The 17,072-nt window shown below is 44.6% G+C and overlaps 1 protein-coding gene across 1 annotated transcript in view; it reads right to left on the bottom strand.

Moving 5' to 3' along the window:
• CPEB4 (cytoplasmic polyadenylation element binding protein 4) overlaps nucleotides 1-14,342 on the bottom strand; it is a 75,536-nt gene extending 61,194 nt beyond the window's left edge. The window contains 1 exon segment of the mRNA XM_029051066.2: nucleotides 13,112-14,342. Coding sequence (XP_028906899.1) covers nucleotides 13,112-14,242 — 1,131 coding nt within the window. The 5' untranslated portion in view covers nucleotides 14,243-14,342.
• Between the last annotated feature and the right edge of the window lie 2,730 nt (nucleotides 14,343-17,072).

The following is a 17,072-nucleotide window of genomic DNA, read 5'->3' as shown; positions in this document are numbered from 1 at the left end:
ACCAGAACTGTGAAAAAGTGTGGACCACAGGAAAAAGCTAAAAGAGAAAAAAAACCCAAACCAAGGAACCTACTCAAAAAGCACATAGAAGTAAAATGGTTGTCTCAGAACAAACACCAAAGTAGCAAACAAACTCTACATAGCTGACAAAACTAAGGAGGTCAGGTGTGCAGTCCAATAAGGGTAATTGGGGAGAAGAGTGAGGGAAGGGCCTGCTAATACCTCTAACCTTCACAAGGGATAGCCAAGAGGGCAAGTTTCATACTAATTCCCCATGCATGCCTTGGTGCATGTGTTAAAGATGACCATTTGGCACTTTTTGATATTCTTATCTTTCTCAAACATCAATCTGATTTTACGCTACACACCTTCTCAAAAACTTTCAAGGGCTCCATGTCACAGGTCAAGCCGAACTTTCAGTTTTTGTCATGGACTTACAGGCCCCTCCACCTACCGGTTTCTTTCTGCCCAACTGTCATTACCATCCATGACACCCTTAACTTATGCTCTCTGTTCCAGCCAAACTTCTTGTTCCTCACACATGAATCTTGCCTCCAATCCACTGCTCTTGGCATTCCCAACAAACACTCCAACTTGGGATATGCTCCCCTTTTCTTCAAACCATATTCCTCCCTTCTTCATAGCTCTACAAAAACTTCACCACCCCCATATGGCCCATTCCTGAATTAAACCTCACTCTGAGCACTGTTCACCCCAACTCTAACTTTTACTATCTCTGCAAATTTTATTTTTCTTAATTTGCACTCAAATTCATTGACTCATCATTTATGGACTTGTTTTTATTCCAACTCTCCCATTAAATTGCAAGCTCTATGAAGGGAGAGCCTGTGAAACCCACCCACTGCCACAAAGTACGCAATGATGATAAGGACAAAAATAATGAAGTTTGAAGGGCAGAAATTTAAAGCCTTTAAAGCCTTAGGACACATTCAATAGCATTTAATGAGCACCTATCCCATGCATAGCACAGATCTGAGTGCTTAAGAGAGTAAAATAGGGTTAGACTACAGGATCCCAGACCTCAAAGACCTTGCAATTTAGCATTCTCTTTCTTTATCCTGCCTTTCTCCTAACTATTCTGATGGGTTGATGCACTGCAGTAACTTCCACATTGCTTTGTAGCATTTCTACCAGATGAGGATTCTGTGAGCATCTCCTTCAAAATTTAACAAAAGAAATCACAAGGGAGGAAACATTTGCCTCCAGCCATTTTTACATCAAAAATATTTACTCTCCAGATGCAGTATGGCCTGAAGGAAAAAGCAGGAGACTGACAGTCCAGAGAGCCAGGATCTAGCCCCAGATCTGCCCTTGGTTTACTGTTTTATCTTGGGCAAGTCACAACCTCTGGCCTCAGTTTCCTTATCTATAAAATACAGACAAGACAGCTGGAGAGCCCTGTGTGGGCTAGGGATTGTGTACCATCTCATAACCATGTCTCTACCCCACCATTAAACATATAGGAAACATTTAACAGGTGCTATTATTATTATTATTATATTGAGGTTTGGGGTAAGTCTGACTGGAAAACAATTCAGAACTACTTTCTCCCATTTCATACAGTACCAATATTTACTTACTCATCATGCAATTTTTGACAGTATAATACTCTTCACAAGCCCTACAGAAGAAAACCCTCTGAAACATATTTGCTCTGAAGCCAAGATTGCCCTAGATTTAATGACCAAACACAAAATGTGATGCTTCAGAATGGAAAAATAATTTTACCAAGTAATTCACTGACATACACGTTCGCTTCCATTCTCATGGAATCTGTGATTCTAGTCCTCTCTCTTCTCAAGTCAGGAGCCGAAGCAGCCTGGTCAGCAAAAAGCTGGGGTAGACTTTGAAAGTTCAAAGTCACAATGGCATGGAACTGCGAGGACATAAAAACCCCGGGTGTGAGCTTTGTACTCCTCTGCGATGTTCAAAACCCACACCAGGGTTGTTAAGAGCTGCAGAGCTCTCTGCTCCTCCACTCTTTGGACACTGTAGGGGCAAAGAACACCCCAAACAAAAAGTGTCCTAGCGTGGGCTTTGAATTCCACAAAGCCTGGGAATGACCCAGAGCAATTCAGACAGTGAAAGGCTCAAGAAGGGAGATGGCAGTGGGTGGAGTGGGCAGCTAGCCGCTTTACTAATGGCAAAGCCTATAGGTGAGGTCATTTTTTAAATCAGCAGTTGTAACAGTAAGGGCTGTCTGGTTTGGTCAAAAATAGTTTCACAACCTCATCCCTGTATCAAAGAGACCTCTGGACTGTGGTACCTCCCCATCCTCCCCCACTAATTTTGTCCCTCCTGATTTCCTAATTCATAAGATCCTTGCCCTCAACATTGCCCTCTCCAGCAAACTTTTTTCCAAGGTATTTATGAATTAAGCACTTACTATGGGCCAGGCACTGTTCTAAGAATTGAGGTAGATACAAGCTAATCAGGTTGGACACAGTCGCTGCCCCACATGGGGCTCACAGTCTTAATCCCCATTTTATAGATGAGATAACTGAAGCACAGATAAGGGAAGTATCTTGCCCAGCTCATGCAACAGACAAGATGGGGAGCCAGGATTAGGACCCAGGTCCTCTGCCTCCCAGGCCCACCCTCTATCCACTAGGCCACACTGCTTCTATCTTTCTGCCAACTCGCAACCTTGGATTGGTACCAAAATCCATTTCCTCCAATTCTGCACTCACGTAATAGTGATCTTGGTGGAAATCCAAAATCCCTGCTGACTTCTGCAACTCCAAATTTACCCTTTCAAGCTAAAATTCTGCCCTTCTAGCTATACAATTTTGCTATTCTTTCCTCAGACCCCCTTATTCATAGTTGCCAAGTTTCCCAGACCTTCAAGCTCCCTTTAACCTCCTCCCTATTCTGCAACCACCAATGACCTCAAAAATGATTTCATCAAAAAGACTTTTTATTGTGATTATCAATCACCCTTATGTTCTTGTTAATGCTTGCTTATGGAGTCAATCTTTCCTCATATGCCTCTTGGTAACCTTACCCCCTTTACAGTTACAAGCCTCCCCAAAGGTCAGGTATTTGTCTTATTTAATCTTTCCCAGTGCTTAGTAGTGTTCTGCACAAAGTAGGTGCTCAGTAAATATCACTGAAGCAGTGAGCAGAAAGAGCATGGATCTGGGAGCCAGAGGATCTGAGTTCTAATTCCATCTGTGAGACCTTGGGCAAGCCATTTAACTTCTTGGGCCCTCATTTCCCTCATCTGTAATCTGTTCTCTCTCCTACTTAGACTCTGGGCCACATTTGGGACATGATTATCTTGTCTATCCCAGGGCTTAATGCCATGCTTGGCACATAGCTCTTAAATACCACAATTATTATTATAAAACAAAAAACTCTTAAGACATCAATTTTAAGACTCTCCAACAGCTACCTTCCTCTTACTTTTTTTCCCCTTCGCCTTACCCTAGCTCACACACACTCCACTTCTGCCAAGGAAACTTAATTGCTTGACATTCTGCCATCTTGGACCTCACTATTCACACCTGACTAGAATGCCCTCCCCATCCACCTCTGCCAAATCCTGTTTCTCCCTTCTTTCAAAGCGCTCTTAAAAATACCTCTTCCAAGAGTTATTCCCTAATCCCCAACCTTCACAATCCCCAGCCTTTCCTTCTTTAGACTCTCCACTCTTCATGGACAGAGAAGGTGTCGCTTCTTCCTTCTGGACTTCTCAATTGCTTTAGCAGTGTTCTGTAGTGATGGGGAGAGGGTCAATAAATGCTATTACCACCATCAGTCATCTTAGCACCCATATTTCTATATCTACTTGTTAACTTTTGTTAAAAGATTATTTGCATCTTTCACAATTTCCTAGAAGTAGCAGTCCCTTCCTCTTATAAATTTTCAACCAAATACTTAATACAACATTGCAAGGAGCCGCTAAATAAATGCTACTGCTGTTGATGATGATGACCTTAACTTCACAGCACTACAGTTTATCAGTCCAGCTGAAAGACTAGGAATATACATTACTGACCAAAAAAAAAAACCATATTTGGGAGAAAGTAGCTATATCTTTCAAGCCCAACAGTTTCAGTTTGCTCATGCCAGATCTGTGTTTTTCAAACTCTGCATTGTCTTTATCTTCTGCCTTGCTCGAGTTTATGCGAGAGATTTAAAAAGGAACAAAGCATTGCGGTGGGATACAAAGCTATAAACGACATTCGGTAGTATCGGCAAATGATGGGGAATCTGAACGGCGTTTCCAGAAGTAGTGGGAGAAAAGAGTGTTGAGCAGAGCCATGACTTGCACAATGAGTGAAGAGCCATTAAAGTCACACACAGTTTCCTCTCTCCCTGCTTCAGAAGAGAAGCCGTGAGATTAAGGGGGGTGTTGACAGTTGGGGATCTGTACCCCTTATTGCCTCAGTTCCCAAACACTCTTCTTTCAGCAATGGGCCATTGGCCATATCGCCCCAATGGGTATCTATGGCAACTGCCAACTCTCCCCATAGTTTAGAAAGCTGATAATTCAAAGTAATTGGGTTGGCGCTGATAATCTAAAATTTGAATAACCAAACAAAATTGAGAGTGGCTCTCAGACCTATTATTTGGTTATGCAAACAAGCAATGGGCTTGAATAACCAGTCAACTTAGATAACAGATGTTTGGATAATCAGCTTTCATTGTAATGCACTAAAATAAAGGCCACAAAACCATACTGATACACCAGATGAAATTGGGGTAATGACTGCCCAGGAACATTTGAAAAATGGATTAAGGTTTCCTAAAAAAAACTTTATATATTGCACCCTTCTTTATGGATCAAGAATTAGAGATAATGAAAGGTTATAACTTCTCCCAAGATGGATTTGCGAGGATTAGAATTGTTCCAATTCCTCATTCCTGTGAAATATATTCAGATTACTAAATCATATTTAACTTCTTCCCACAAGTACATTTTAAAATAGCAACTACTTGCCGAATTCTATTTTAGTTTATATGTACCTGTATTTTAGATAGGCCAAGTTTTTTTTTCTTTTTTTTTTTTTGGCTGGGGGGAAGGAGGGGGAAGGGAAAGAGAGAGAAATAGCATTAGAAATTTTATCTCCAGAATTTAAATTAGAAGTGGATCAGGAAGACCTCATCATCTCGGACTTGGAATCTTTTTTTTTTTGGTGGCCAAAGAGGGGAAAAGGCTGGAATGTGCACTGTTGAGCACGGAGTGGGATTCAATATTACATCCATGTCCCAAGAACATTATGATACAATGAAAGCAACTGTAAAGCAAAGATTTAAGGATCCCTTCTCAAATTAGTTTGATTCAGATACACTTTTTAGAAAATAAAAGCCTAGCATGGGTTAAGACCGTCCTGGGGATAGGGTTTTCTGTTTTACTCCGGCATATCTCTGCTTGGCCCCAACATAGTAATAATAACGATGTTATTTGTTAAGCGCTCTTTATGTGCCAGGCACTGTTCTAAGCGCTGGTGTAGATACAAGGTAATCAGGTTGGACACAGTCCCTGTCCCACATGGGGCTCATAATTACTTCCTAGTCCCATCCCGGTCTTCCCCCCTTCCCAGTGACTTATCTGGTCCTTCATTCCAAATTCACCCCCATGCTCCCTTTGCACTCTGGTACCTTTTTCTTTAACACTCAGATTTTGTGGTTAGTGGCTGTTGCTTCTCCACGTTGCAGCTCCGTCTGCCTCGGCCAAAACCAGGGGCCTGGGGAAATATAGGGGTGCTGTGGGAGTAGGGAGGTAGTCCCCTCCCAGGCCACCACCTACCCTCCCCGCCACAAATCCCAACCCAGTCCATTCCTATCCTCCGTGGCTTTGGCAGAAGCCGATAAGGGAGGGGTCCAAGATGAGAAAGGGGCTGGGGAAGCAGTAGTGATAGCTGTCATGACTACAGGTGCCACTAATATATTAAAGTTTTAAAGATACGGTAGGGTACAAACTGAAAACAGAGGGGACCAGCGAGCGAGACAGCAGTGGGGAGAGAAGCTACCAAAAGAAGACAGGATGAAAGGGGTGGGGAATGGACTGAGAAGAATTCACAGTGCAATTTTCACCTCCCAGCAGAGCTCTGCTGTCAAAATAGGGGCTGGTTCTGGAAGAGATCCGAATTTTAACATGTAAGTCTTTCGAAAAACACACCCAATGATACAAGCATTATTCCAACCACACTTTCAACAATCATAACCCAGTTATAGTGTGAGGCGTGCCTGAACCAAATACCAATCTTCCTAATTTAAGAAAACTTGAGCTGTTTAGGGAGACCAAGAAGTGACAGCAGCCATTTCAGGGACAAATAATCAAGAAAGGCTTTGTGGGCAGGTCCCATGAAAACAGAGAGAACTATTATTATGAGTTAAGGAGACTTTCATTTTAGTTGTTAAAGACACCATCTTTTAAGTCATGATTTAAGCACAGAAGCTTAGTTCAAATCCATTAGAAATCATTAGACTGTACCTGGTAAATATTCAACGAGATGGAATCAATCTCTTAACTTGACACTTTAACATGTAGTTTAATGCTACATTTTGAGCTTTGGTCTCAGCAACTAAGTGTAACCAAAACTACCCGCCTATTTGAAAAGCTCATTCATAGTATGTGTTTGTACAGTAGCTAAACTTGGAGTAATAACACAAGAGAGACTGCTTAAGAATCAATAGTAAAACAAAACTACTTCCACAATTCTCACAGATAAACATTCAGAGCGCATAATTTAAACTGTAATTAAAAAGTCAAATTAGCCTTTTCTAGCGCAGTCTTGTTTCTTACTGAAAATTGTGTAAATTTCTCTCTGCCAAAATATAATCTCCCTCAGTATATACCTTCAGCATGGCCTAAAATTCTTAAAATAATTGTGTATTCTGTGCTTCTTAAATAATTTACCAGAGAAGCTGTGGCTTACTTAGTCAGCTCAGAATCCGCCAGCGCTAAAGCCAAAAAATATAAGCTACTATAAAATGCGTCTACCTCATCGAGAATCACAATTAACTTGAAGCAAGGGATATACCTTGCTTACCAAATATAAATTAGATAAATGAAGCAGCAATAATAAGCAACAATGATGATTAAACAATTTATTGAAGCGCAAGGTGATTAAACAGATTTACGTAATGAGCTTAGTTTCATTTTATGACTCAGGGATTATATTCTATTCTGAATGAAATGGCTTTCCCCCACAATAAATGTAGAAATTTTAAAAAAAGTCTCATCTTTTTACACTTTTATAAAATTCACAAAAGTATGTTTAAATTTTAAAGAAAGGCTCTTTTGGTTCCTATATTTAAAAAGTCTGCTGAGCTACTATTGAGTTTATAATGGTTAAAAAAAAGCTACCCATTATTTGTGTACCTTCATAGTTGGAAACGAGTTACTCCTGCATTAAGCTTTTGGTAAACAGGTTTTTCCTGACAGGTGATATAGTAGCTGCCGCAATCATCTTCTGGAGCTTCTATAGTCTTCACAGGAAGAACCATTTAAGTATCTCACCTTACTAAAGCCTTCATTTCACCAAGAATGTTTGCTTATTTTGGATACTTTTCACTTAAGCTTGGCACTACTCATATATTTTTTACCCCACTCTGGGAAAAATGGTTCAGAAACTTCAAAAAAAGATCACTGGGGAAGGCATTCCCAAGGTGGGCCTTCAAAACTGGACAACTCCAAAATATAAACCCCCTAAAAACTAATGAGAGATTCTCAAATTCAATAACTCACTTGTCCCACCTAGGTGTACGACCCGATTGGCAAAAAAATTCTTCAATTCCTTAAATACATTTTTCCTTAAACGAATATGGATTCACAGAGCCTCCTAAACAACTGAATTTTATAGGGTTCAAAAGGTGAGATGACAAAAGGATTTCTCACAGTGAATTTATGAACTCATGTTTCCAAAACCCACTGTCTGTAGATGTCTGCACCTTAGATACCCACACTCAAGAAGACAGCAAATGATTAATCGCTTTAGTGCATCAGCTAGGCGTTTCCGTCCGATGATAGGTTTAAAGAAAACCGAGGTGATGATTCAGCCTAGACCAGGGAAGCCATGCACAACCCAAAATTTATGTTGGCAACAGAGACGAAAACTGTCACAAAATTATGTTACCTAGGCAGCACAATGACCCGACACTGCAATGATAGAAAAGGAAGTGGAAAGTTTTTTGGGTTTTTCATGACCTGCGTTAAGCCCTTGCTATGTGTCAAACACTGTCCTAAGCTCCGGGGTAGATAAGTTAATTCGGTCAAATACAGTCCCTGTCCCACATGGGGCTCACAGTCTAAGTAGGAGGGAGAATGGGTATCCCCATGTTACAGTTGAAGAAACGGAGGCACAGAGAAGGTAGGTGACTTGTCCAAGGTCACACAACAAACAGTTCGCAGAGCCGGAATTTGAACCCAGATCCTTCTGACTCCCAGGCCCGTGCTCTCTCCACTAGGCCACGCTGTTTTCTAAATCAAAGAAGCCAGTTCACCCTTTGGGAGACTATCCAACAGACTGGAGGGGCAATGTGGTATCAGGGTCCATACCAAACTAAAGGTCCACGAAACAAGTTTCTAATCTTCTCCATGGCCATGCACACTGGACCCCATACAGCATTTCCTTATGGCTTCTTGGGTCTACTGGACCCCCTAAGGTGGGACATCTGGCTCCTCAAGCAATTCCATCAACATCATTTATAGGCCAGTTTCAATATCAAAAAGATGAGATCATGAACAGTGAAGTTCTGGAACATTCTCCTACCATCTAAGTTATGCTTAACTAAACATAGCCGTGCTGGGCGTGATTTTTTGAGTAAAAGCTTTGCCGGGAAAATGCAAGGATGCAAAACTGAAAACAGCACCAGGTGCTACAAACATTAAATATGACACTACAGGAGACAGCCTTTATATGGTCACAATATGGCCAGGATTGTGGATCCTCCACTGGCCCTTTGAGGAACACATGCACTCATAGGTGAATTTCACCATCAATGATGGCTTCGTTGAATACGAACTGATGTAATGCAGAAAACTAATTATTCACTGTGGGCAGGGAACGTGACTGCCAACTCTGTTATACTGTACCCTTCCAAGCACCCCGTAAGCGCTCAATAAATGTGACTGATTGATAGCATATCAGTATATACAACTTGAGTTGTCCTTGACTCATCTCTCTCAATCAACCCACATATTCGATCTGTCACCAAATCCTGTCGGTTCTACCTTCACAACGCTGCTAAAATCTGTCTTTTCCTCTCCATCCCAACTGCTACTATACTGATCCAAGCACTTACCCTATCCCGCCTTGACTATTGCATCTGCTTCCTTGCTGACCTCCCTGCCATCGGTCTCTTCCCACTCCTGTCCATACTTCACTCTACTCTATGGATCATTTTTCAAAAAAAAAAAAAAAGAAAAAAAAATTCAGTCCACATCTCATCCCCCCTCAGAAACCCCCATTGGTTGCCCATCTACTTCCACATCAAAATCCTTACCATTGGCTTTTAAGCACTCAATCAGTTCACCCCTTCCTATCCTACCTCATTAATCTACTACAGCCCAACCCACACACTTTGCTCCTCTAAAGCCAGCTTACTCACTGTGCCCCAATTTCATCTATCTCTCCACCAAGCCCTTTCCCACTTCCTCCCTCTGGCCTGGAACTCCCTCCTCCCCCGCTGCCCCATATACCCCAGACCACACTCTCCCCAGCTTTAAAGCCTTATTAAGGTCACCTCCTCCAGGAGGCCTTACCCAATTAAGCTCTCTTTTCCCTGTTTCCTTCTCCCTTCTCCTTAGTCTATGCTTTGGGATCTTTGGGCATTTGATATTTGTGCCACCCTCAATCCCACAGCACCTCTGTATAAATTTAAAAACTATATGTTATAAAGTATTTATGTTAATGTCTGCCTCCCCAACTAGACTGGAAGCTCACTGTGGGCAGGGAACGCATCTACCACATCTGCTATACTGTAATCTCCCAAGTGCTTAGTACAGTGCTTTGCACACAGTGAGCATGCAGTAAATGCTACTGAGGAAAATGAAGAATAATCAATAAAACTGCCACCAAAAGGAATTACATCGAAGGACTATTAATGATGTTTTAATAGAAATCAGGAAATTTTGGAATTCAGTCTAACCTGCCCTCCCCTGCAAATGAAACCAAGTGAAACGTTCCAGAGACTGAATCCATTCTCCTTTTCAATCATTTTATCCATATTTATTTTCCAGAAAACTAAAAGAAGAGTTAGAAATGATCCTGTTTAGAAGACAGATGAACCAAATTTCAGCATGTTGGAACATAAAGTACAGACTCTGCAAATATTCTAACATGGCTGATGAAGCTGATGGCTGAAAATGATCTCCAAAGGACCATTTACCTTCTGCCTAGGAGCAAAGTGTTCTATTCCCGAAAGGAGGTTATAGGTAAGGAAAATCTGGATAATTCAACTACCTGAAAGGAGTAATTTACACTGAACAGAAACTCAATATCTGTAAGGAGGGTTTGGTCATCAGAATTTCAGGATGGTAGACAGTAAACAAAACATGTTAAAACTAATTGTACGTGGTCCTTCTGCCTGCTGAAGACAAAGTTGCTATGAACCTTCCACTCTCAAGAAATCAATTAAGATTAGCCAAAGAAACAGAACTCAAATTCTAAAAGGAAAGTTGACACCTGCCAGTAACTTCTCAAAGCCTTCTGATGTTTCAAGTTGCAGTTAAAGCTAGAGGCAATTCTAGTTGAGCTACAAGAGATCTAAAAAGATCTCGTTCAGCCTCTCCTTTCCAGGCACCTTCTAGATAGACCCAATGGATCAATTACCTAAGCACACTAAATAATGCAGTTATTTAGAGAAAATGCATCTAAGCCTTGAAATTCTAACCAGTATTTTAGCCTTTCAGTGTTGGCCAATCAGAAGCTCACAATAATGCAACAGATGCTATGCCCGTTTATATAAGCTCCAAATTAAAATAAGCTTTAGTTGCACCAAATGGGTTTACCTAAGCCTTTTTCCCCTTTCAATTTAAAAACAGCATTTTTTATGACGACATATGACATTTGTTTCTTTGGAGACTCGTACAACCTTCATACATTCTCCAGCATGGAAGCTACCTTCTCATTCTTACGATGTTTAGAAAATATTTTTGCTAATCTTAATAACTGAAAAGGAAAGTCTGTGTTAATTTCTTAGTATTCTGGAAAAAATCACTTTCTTCCCCAAATAACGGTTTTCCAAAATTTCCCAAGATTCCCCCAAGATATATTTTAAATCAAATCCGCATACATCTGAGCCTTGAAAAACAGATTGCAAGGTCAGTCCAGCTCATTCTGAATGAAGGCTGAATGATGAACTATGGAACAAATTAAACTTGGACCAAGGCTTAAGGAATGAAATGTACATAACTTCCTATATGTCTGATGCTTTCGTATCATTTAAATGCCATAAATGCTGCCTTTATAATTTCCTTAAAATACAATGGTCAGAGAAATTACCTGTCTAAATTTAAAAAAAAAACAACCCCACCTTTCCACTCCCCTGCCAATATGTCGTAAATGAATTCTTACCTGACTTCTGACGGCTTCGAATGCCTCAGTTGCCCTGCAGTTTAAGTAACAATTCTCACTGAGAGTTGCTGCCAGCAGCTCACTGAAAAAAGGAGCTGGATAGGCCCACTGTATCCAAATGGAAACAAACAGAATCATTGAACCAAGGACACTATACCATTAAGCTAAGGCTCTCACATAAGGCTTCAGGTTTTAACGAGATTGGGGTGCACTAACTTCTAAGGTTTCCTTCATCTACTGATTCTTCTGCACCCCTATCGCAGAGGTCAACCATCTTCTATTGACAGAATAGCCTCAAACACCTCAAATATATTGCAATCTGTGATTCTCAGTTCCTTTAAATGAATCTATCAGTCGTATTTATTGAGCCTTTTCTGTGTGCAGAGGACCGTACTAAGCGCTTGGGAGGGTACGCCAATAATATAATGAGGGGAAAAGCAAACTATTAATAGATAAATGACTAGATTCTTTCTCCACCCCATATGGGCTTTAAAATACCATTACCACCTTGCCCATCAGGAAAATGAGTTCAAAGTTTGGCCTCGGCAGGCCTACTGTCCAAACAGCTTTCTGTTTTTTTTCTAATCTAAAGAAGGCCATTATTGCCCTTACAAAACAGCTTTTAACCTCCACAAACTAGATCGGCTGCTCATGGATTCAGAATGTCAAACCACCTACCCCCTGCCAGTACGAGGCCCTATCGGCAGAGAGCAGGCCAACACTGACATTAGTCTACATCTATTTTTAGTAATGGTTGAACCGTCTCTTTCTTCCCATTTAAAATTTAAAAAGGAAACATGGGCTCACAAATGAGCCAATATTCTGACAATGGGAACTGAAAAAATTTAAATCCAGCAGAGGAAAATACTTATAACCATTTCCCATCGTGAGTCTTTGCTAACACCAGGCTGACGGGATTTCGCAACATACAGGTTTTTTTCAACATCATATAATGTCACTCGATCTAGAATATTCAAACCAAACAGTTCGCAGGTTGAAAGTGTCAAGCTAAGCAGAAAAGAAAAATTGTAAATTGTAATACAGTAACCAGGGCATACCTTTACTTTCCTTCACCCTGTATTATAAAAACGCTGCCATTTGTTTTAATACGCATTTGCTGCATATGTTAAGACAGGCTTGAAGAGCGAAACAGAATATCGCATACGGGTCCCCTATCTTTTCTCTGCTACAATAAAGGGGAAGAGATCCACACTTCCCAATTTCAATCATGAAAGCCTTGCAATTCATTGTGACCCCATGACAAATTACTTGACTCTCATAAAAACCAGCTTCCGAAAGAGCTGTCACTGCCAAAGACGGTCAATTATAGATCGCAGGTTCCAAATCACCTCCCGGTGATTCAAACATAAAATGAATGACCAGCACTTGGGTCTCTATTATTGTCTGACGAGGGGCAGTGTTAGAATTAGGCACTCTGAGGCCGACGACAAACAATTTAAGGTTTGCCATCTCGTCCCCCAGACCGTCAGGTGGAAGGACTGAATCTCACCCTGCTGCCGCCTGCGATTTCTTTTCACCTGTCTTAAAGAGGAGAACCTCACCTGAAATGGAAAAATGTTGTCAGCTCTGTTCAAACTGTCCTCCATCCAAGATTTGGGAGCAAAAGCCGAGCTGGGCCGAGCGTATTTCTGCAGCTGGATGTGGTTGCTTGCAAAATTCTTCTTCAGAGGCGAGATTGAATTCAGAGGGGTTATGCCTCCATTCAGTCCTCGCCGGTGATCCCGGCCTTGGGAGCCTCCCCATCCTCCATAACCTCCACCTCCCGGGCTCCAGGAGGAGGACGGTGTGGGCGAGGGGCTTTGGTAGCTGCTCCACGGAGACGGGGGCTTGTTGAGATTATTGGCCAAATGAGGCAGTTGATTGAAAGCAGCGTTTCGGTGGGTAAACGGAGGCGGATGGGGGCTGGCGGGAGACCTCCGCTGCTGCTGATGCTGATTGTGGTGATGTTGAAAATGGGGGTGATGCGGGTGGTGCTGAGAAAGGGGGCCGATCTGAGGGGAGAAGCTGCCCCCGAAGCCAGGGCTGACGTGATGGGGAAAATTTTGAAAGAGCAGAGCACCGTTATTAGCCGAGGCGGCGGGGACCCCTCCCTGGTGAAAGAAGCTGGCGTCTTCGTTGATTATCGTCGAGGACGAAGGTGCTATTGCCGCTGACCAGTTACTGAAACCAGTAAGGGAGGATGCGCTGGATGTTAAGGGCTGAGTTGAGGTACCTAGCCCGCTCGCCTCTTGGTAATCAAATCCCGTCAACACCGGGGACTCGATTCTTATTTTCTCCTTCCCGTTGCCATTCTCCGAAGAGTTGTCGCCTTGATTTTCTTCAGATTTAGCTTTTTCGGATTCGGGCAGCATCCCGGATTCTTGACCTTGACTAGGGGAGAGCTGCTGCTTTTCTAGAGGATCTTGCTGGTCCTGTTGCTGTTGCTGAGTTTTCGATTTTTCTGATCCCAGAATCTCATCCTGAATGTTATGGGCAGCTGGGGCAGGGAAGAGCCAAGCTGACCCAGCGTTACTGCCACCGGCAGCTGTGTTATTATTTATAAAAGCAGCAGGGCTGGGGGTTGCATTTTGATGATGGTGTGGAGGCTGCAGATGTGGATGGAATCTGACTGGAAAAGCTGATTTGTTCCCAGTATTGTTTTGCACTAGCACTCCAAACCCGTAATCCCCCATTTATTATTTTAGTATCTGAATTACTATCACAAGAAGACGAACCTAGTGCTTACTACTCTCCTACTTCCACCCGAACTGAGTATTTTTTTTTTTTTAAATGTCTTTGTGCTCCGGCTTATTACCACCCTCAATATTTGGGATGTGAAATTCTGGTTTCTGAAGAGCTAGAAAACCTTTTTTTTTTTCCTTTTTTTAAATATGGGCCAGTCTAATTATCTGCTTATTTCTAAGAGAACAAAACAAAGTCTTTGGTTAGTAAAATAGGTGGTTTCTTTTTTCCAAAAAGAAATGCTCATGGAGGAAAAAGGCAGAATCTCTCGAGGATCTATGGATGTAGACGAATAAGCACTGCACAGAGTAAAAATATATATATACACATATAGATATATATATATAATTTAACAATCACATATGTTTTTCCTCGGCAGATCTGACTCACCCACGGACGAGTTCTAATAAAGAAAAGGAGGACTGGAGGTGGGGGAACGGGGGGAAACACGGTCTTTTCTGGGCAGCACAGTTGCTTCAGAGATCAGGAATAATTTAAGCTCATATATTATATCTCTCTATATAAAGATTCTATTAGGTTATATGGAGGAGGAGGAAAAAATGGGGCGGATTCCTTGTTGCGGGCGAGGCGATTTCGGTGGAGGAGCTCAGCATTGAACAGGGAGAGGGGGTTGGAGAGGAGTGCTTGCTGCTGCTGCTGCTCTGGGGGCTGGGGCTGCTCCTGGTGCAGTTTTTGCAGCCTCTTCTGGTGCAGTTTTTGCTGCCGCTTCTGCTGCCGCTTTTGCTGCTCCTGGTGCAGTTTTTGCAGCCTCTTCTGCTGCCCCTGTTGCTGCTCCTGGTGCAGTTTTTGCAGCCTCTTCTGCTGCCCCTGTTGCTGCTCCTGGTGCAGTTTTTGCAGCCTCTTCTGCTGCCGCTGTTGCTGCTCCTGGTGCAGTTTTTGCAGCCTCTTCTGCTGCCGCTGTTGCTGCTCCTGGTGCAGTTTTTGCAGCCTCTTCTGGTGCAGCTTTTGCTGCCGCTTCGGCTGCAGTTTTTGCTGCTCCTGGTGCAGCTTTTACCGCCGCTCCCGGGGCTGTCTCTGCCGCCGCTCTTCCTGCTCCCGGCGCAGTTCGTGCAGTGTCCGCTCCTGTTTTTCTGGCTCCTGGTCTCCCCCCCGGCCTCCTCTCCCCCATGAAACGGGCTGAAGCCACCCTTTCTCTCCGGGGCCGCCGAGGACAAATCACCCCTTCAGCGGGGGGAGCACCGGGGCGGGGACGGCGGCGGTGGGGTCTCCTTCCCTCATGGGCAGTCCCTCGGGTCGAGGCTCGGCAGGACGGGGTCCAGAGGGCCGAAAGGAGGGTCGAGAGGGTCGAGAGGGTCGAACGTCCGTCCGCCCTGCCCCTCCCCCCCCCGCCCCCGCCCCCCCAGCGGGGCGAGACGGCTGATTTTGCGTTGTTGTTTGTTTTTTTTTTTTCTCCTCACGGGTGGCGGGCCGTCGCTGGCCTTCCTCTTCCGTTGCTTCTCCTCCTCCTCCTCCTCTTCTTCCTCCTCCGCTCCGGCCGCGCTCGCCGCCGCCGCCGCGTCCTTCTCCTCAGGACGGAGCCCAGTGAAATGACAACCAGCTGGAAAGAGCGAGACACTTCCGGTTCGGGGAGGGGAGGGGGGAGGGGCGGCGCGAGGCGGGGAGGGCAGGGCCTCGCGCCACCCCCCCCGCCCGGGGCGCAGCCAATCAGAAGGCCGGAGGGCGAGGGGCCGCCGCCCCCCCCCGCCCCCTCCGGGCCCGCCCTCGCGACGCGCCTCTTCCGGCCAACGCCTGCCCAATGAGGTCTCCGCTTCGGGGTCCCCACCCACCGCTCGCTGTGGCTTCTTTAGGCCGCCATCTTTTATGAGGGCCCAGACGCCCCCCCCATCCCCCCACCCCTCCGGGATGGTCGAGGGGACAATTACGAGGGCCCTGTGTGGCGCCGTACGGTCATCCCCGGCTGCTCACTCCGGGGGAAAGGGATAAAAGAGCCAACACGACGACCTCAAGGCCTCCCGGAGGGGGATGCCCGGAGCCAAGATGGCCGCCGGGCAGCCAGCGCTTTCCCCTCCACTCGCTCCCCGACCCTGAGGGAGCCCCGCCCCGTCGGTCGGAAGGCGGGGGTGGAGCCGGGGGCCGGGGGAGGGCAAGGTCGGCATGGCTGGGGTCGTCTTGGTGGTTGCTTTGCCCTTCGTGGAGGGGGCTGGAGGTGGCCTGTCCGGCCTAGTTGGCTCCTTGGCCTCTCTCGCCGCAAAGGCTGATGGGTCGGGCCTAGCCGAGCGTGCTTGGCCTGTTTCTCCTCAGGACAACCCCCCGTTGGGCCCAAGCGCTTCATACAGTGCTCCGCACAGACTAAGCACTCAATAAATGAACCTCTCCCAACACCACAAAAATAAATAAAAAGAAATGGTGGTATCTGTTAAGCGATGGGTCCCGCCGTCGATCCCTGGGCCACGTCCTCCCGCGGTCCCGGAACGCCCTCCCTCCTCACCTCCGCCAAACTGATTGTCTTCCCCTCTTCAAAACCCTACTTAAAACTCACCCCCTCCAAGAGGCCTTCGCAGACTGAGCTCCTCTTCTCCTTCTACTCCCTCTACCACCCCCCCTTCACCTCTCCGCAGCTTAACCCTCTTTTCCCCCCTTTCCCTCTGCTCCTCCCCCTCTCCCTTCCCATCCCCTCAGCACTGTACTCGTCCGCTCAACTGTATATATTTTCGTTACCCTATTTATTTTGTTAATGAAATGTACATCGCCTCGATTCTATTTAGTCGCCATCGGTTTTTACGAGATGTTCTTCCCCTCGACTCTATTTATCGCCATCGT

This window comes from Ornithorhynchus anatinus, chromosome X1 (genome assembly GCF_004115215.2).
Source record: "Ornithorhynchus anatinus isolate Pmale09 chromosome X1, mOrnAna1.pri.v4, whole genome shotgun sequence".
In the NCBI taxonomy this organism is placed as follows: Eukaryota; Metazoa; Chordata; class Mammalia; order Monotremata; family Ornithorhynchidae; genus Ornithorhynchus; species Ornithorhynchus anatinus.
This window is presented reverse-complemented; position numbering and strand designations above follow the sequence as displayed.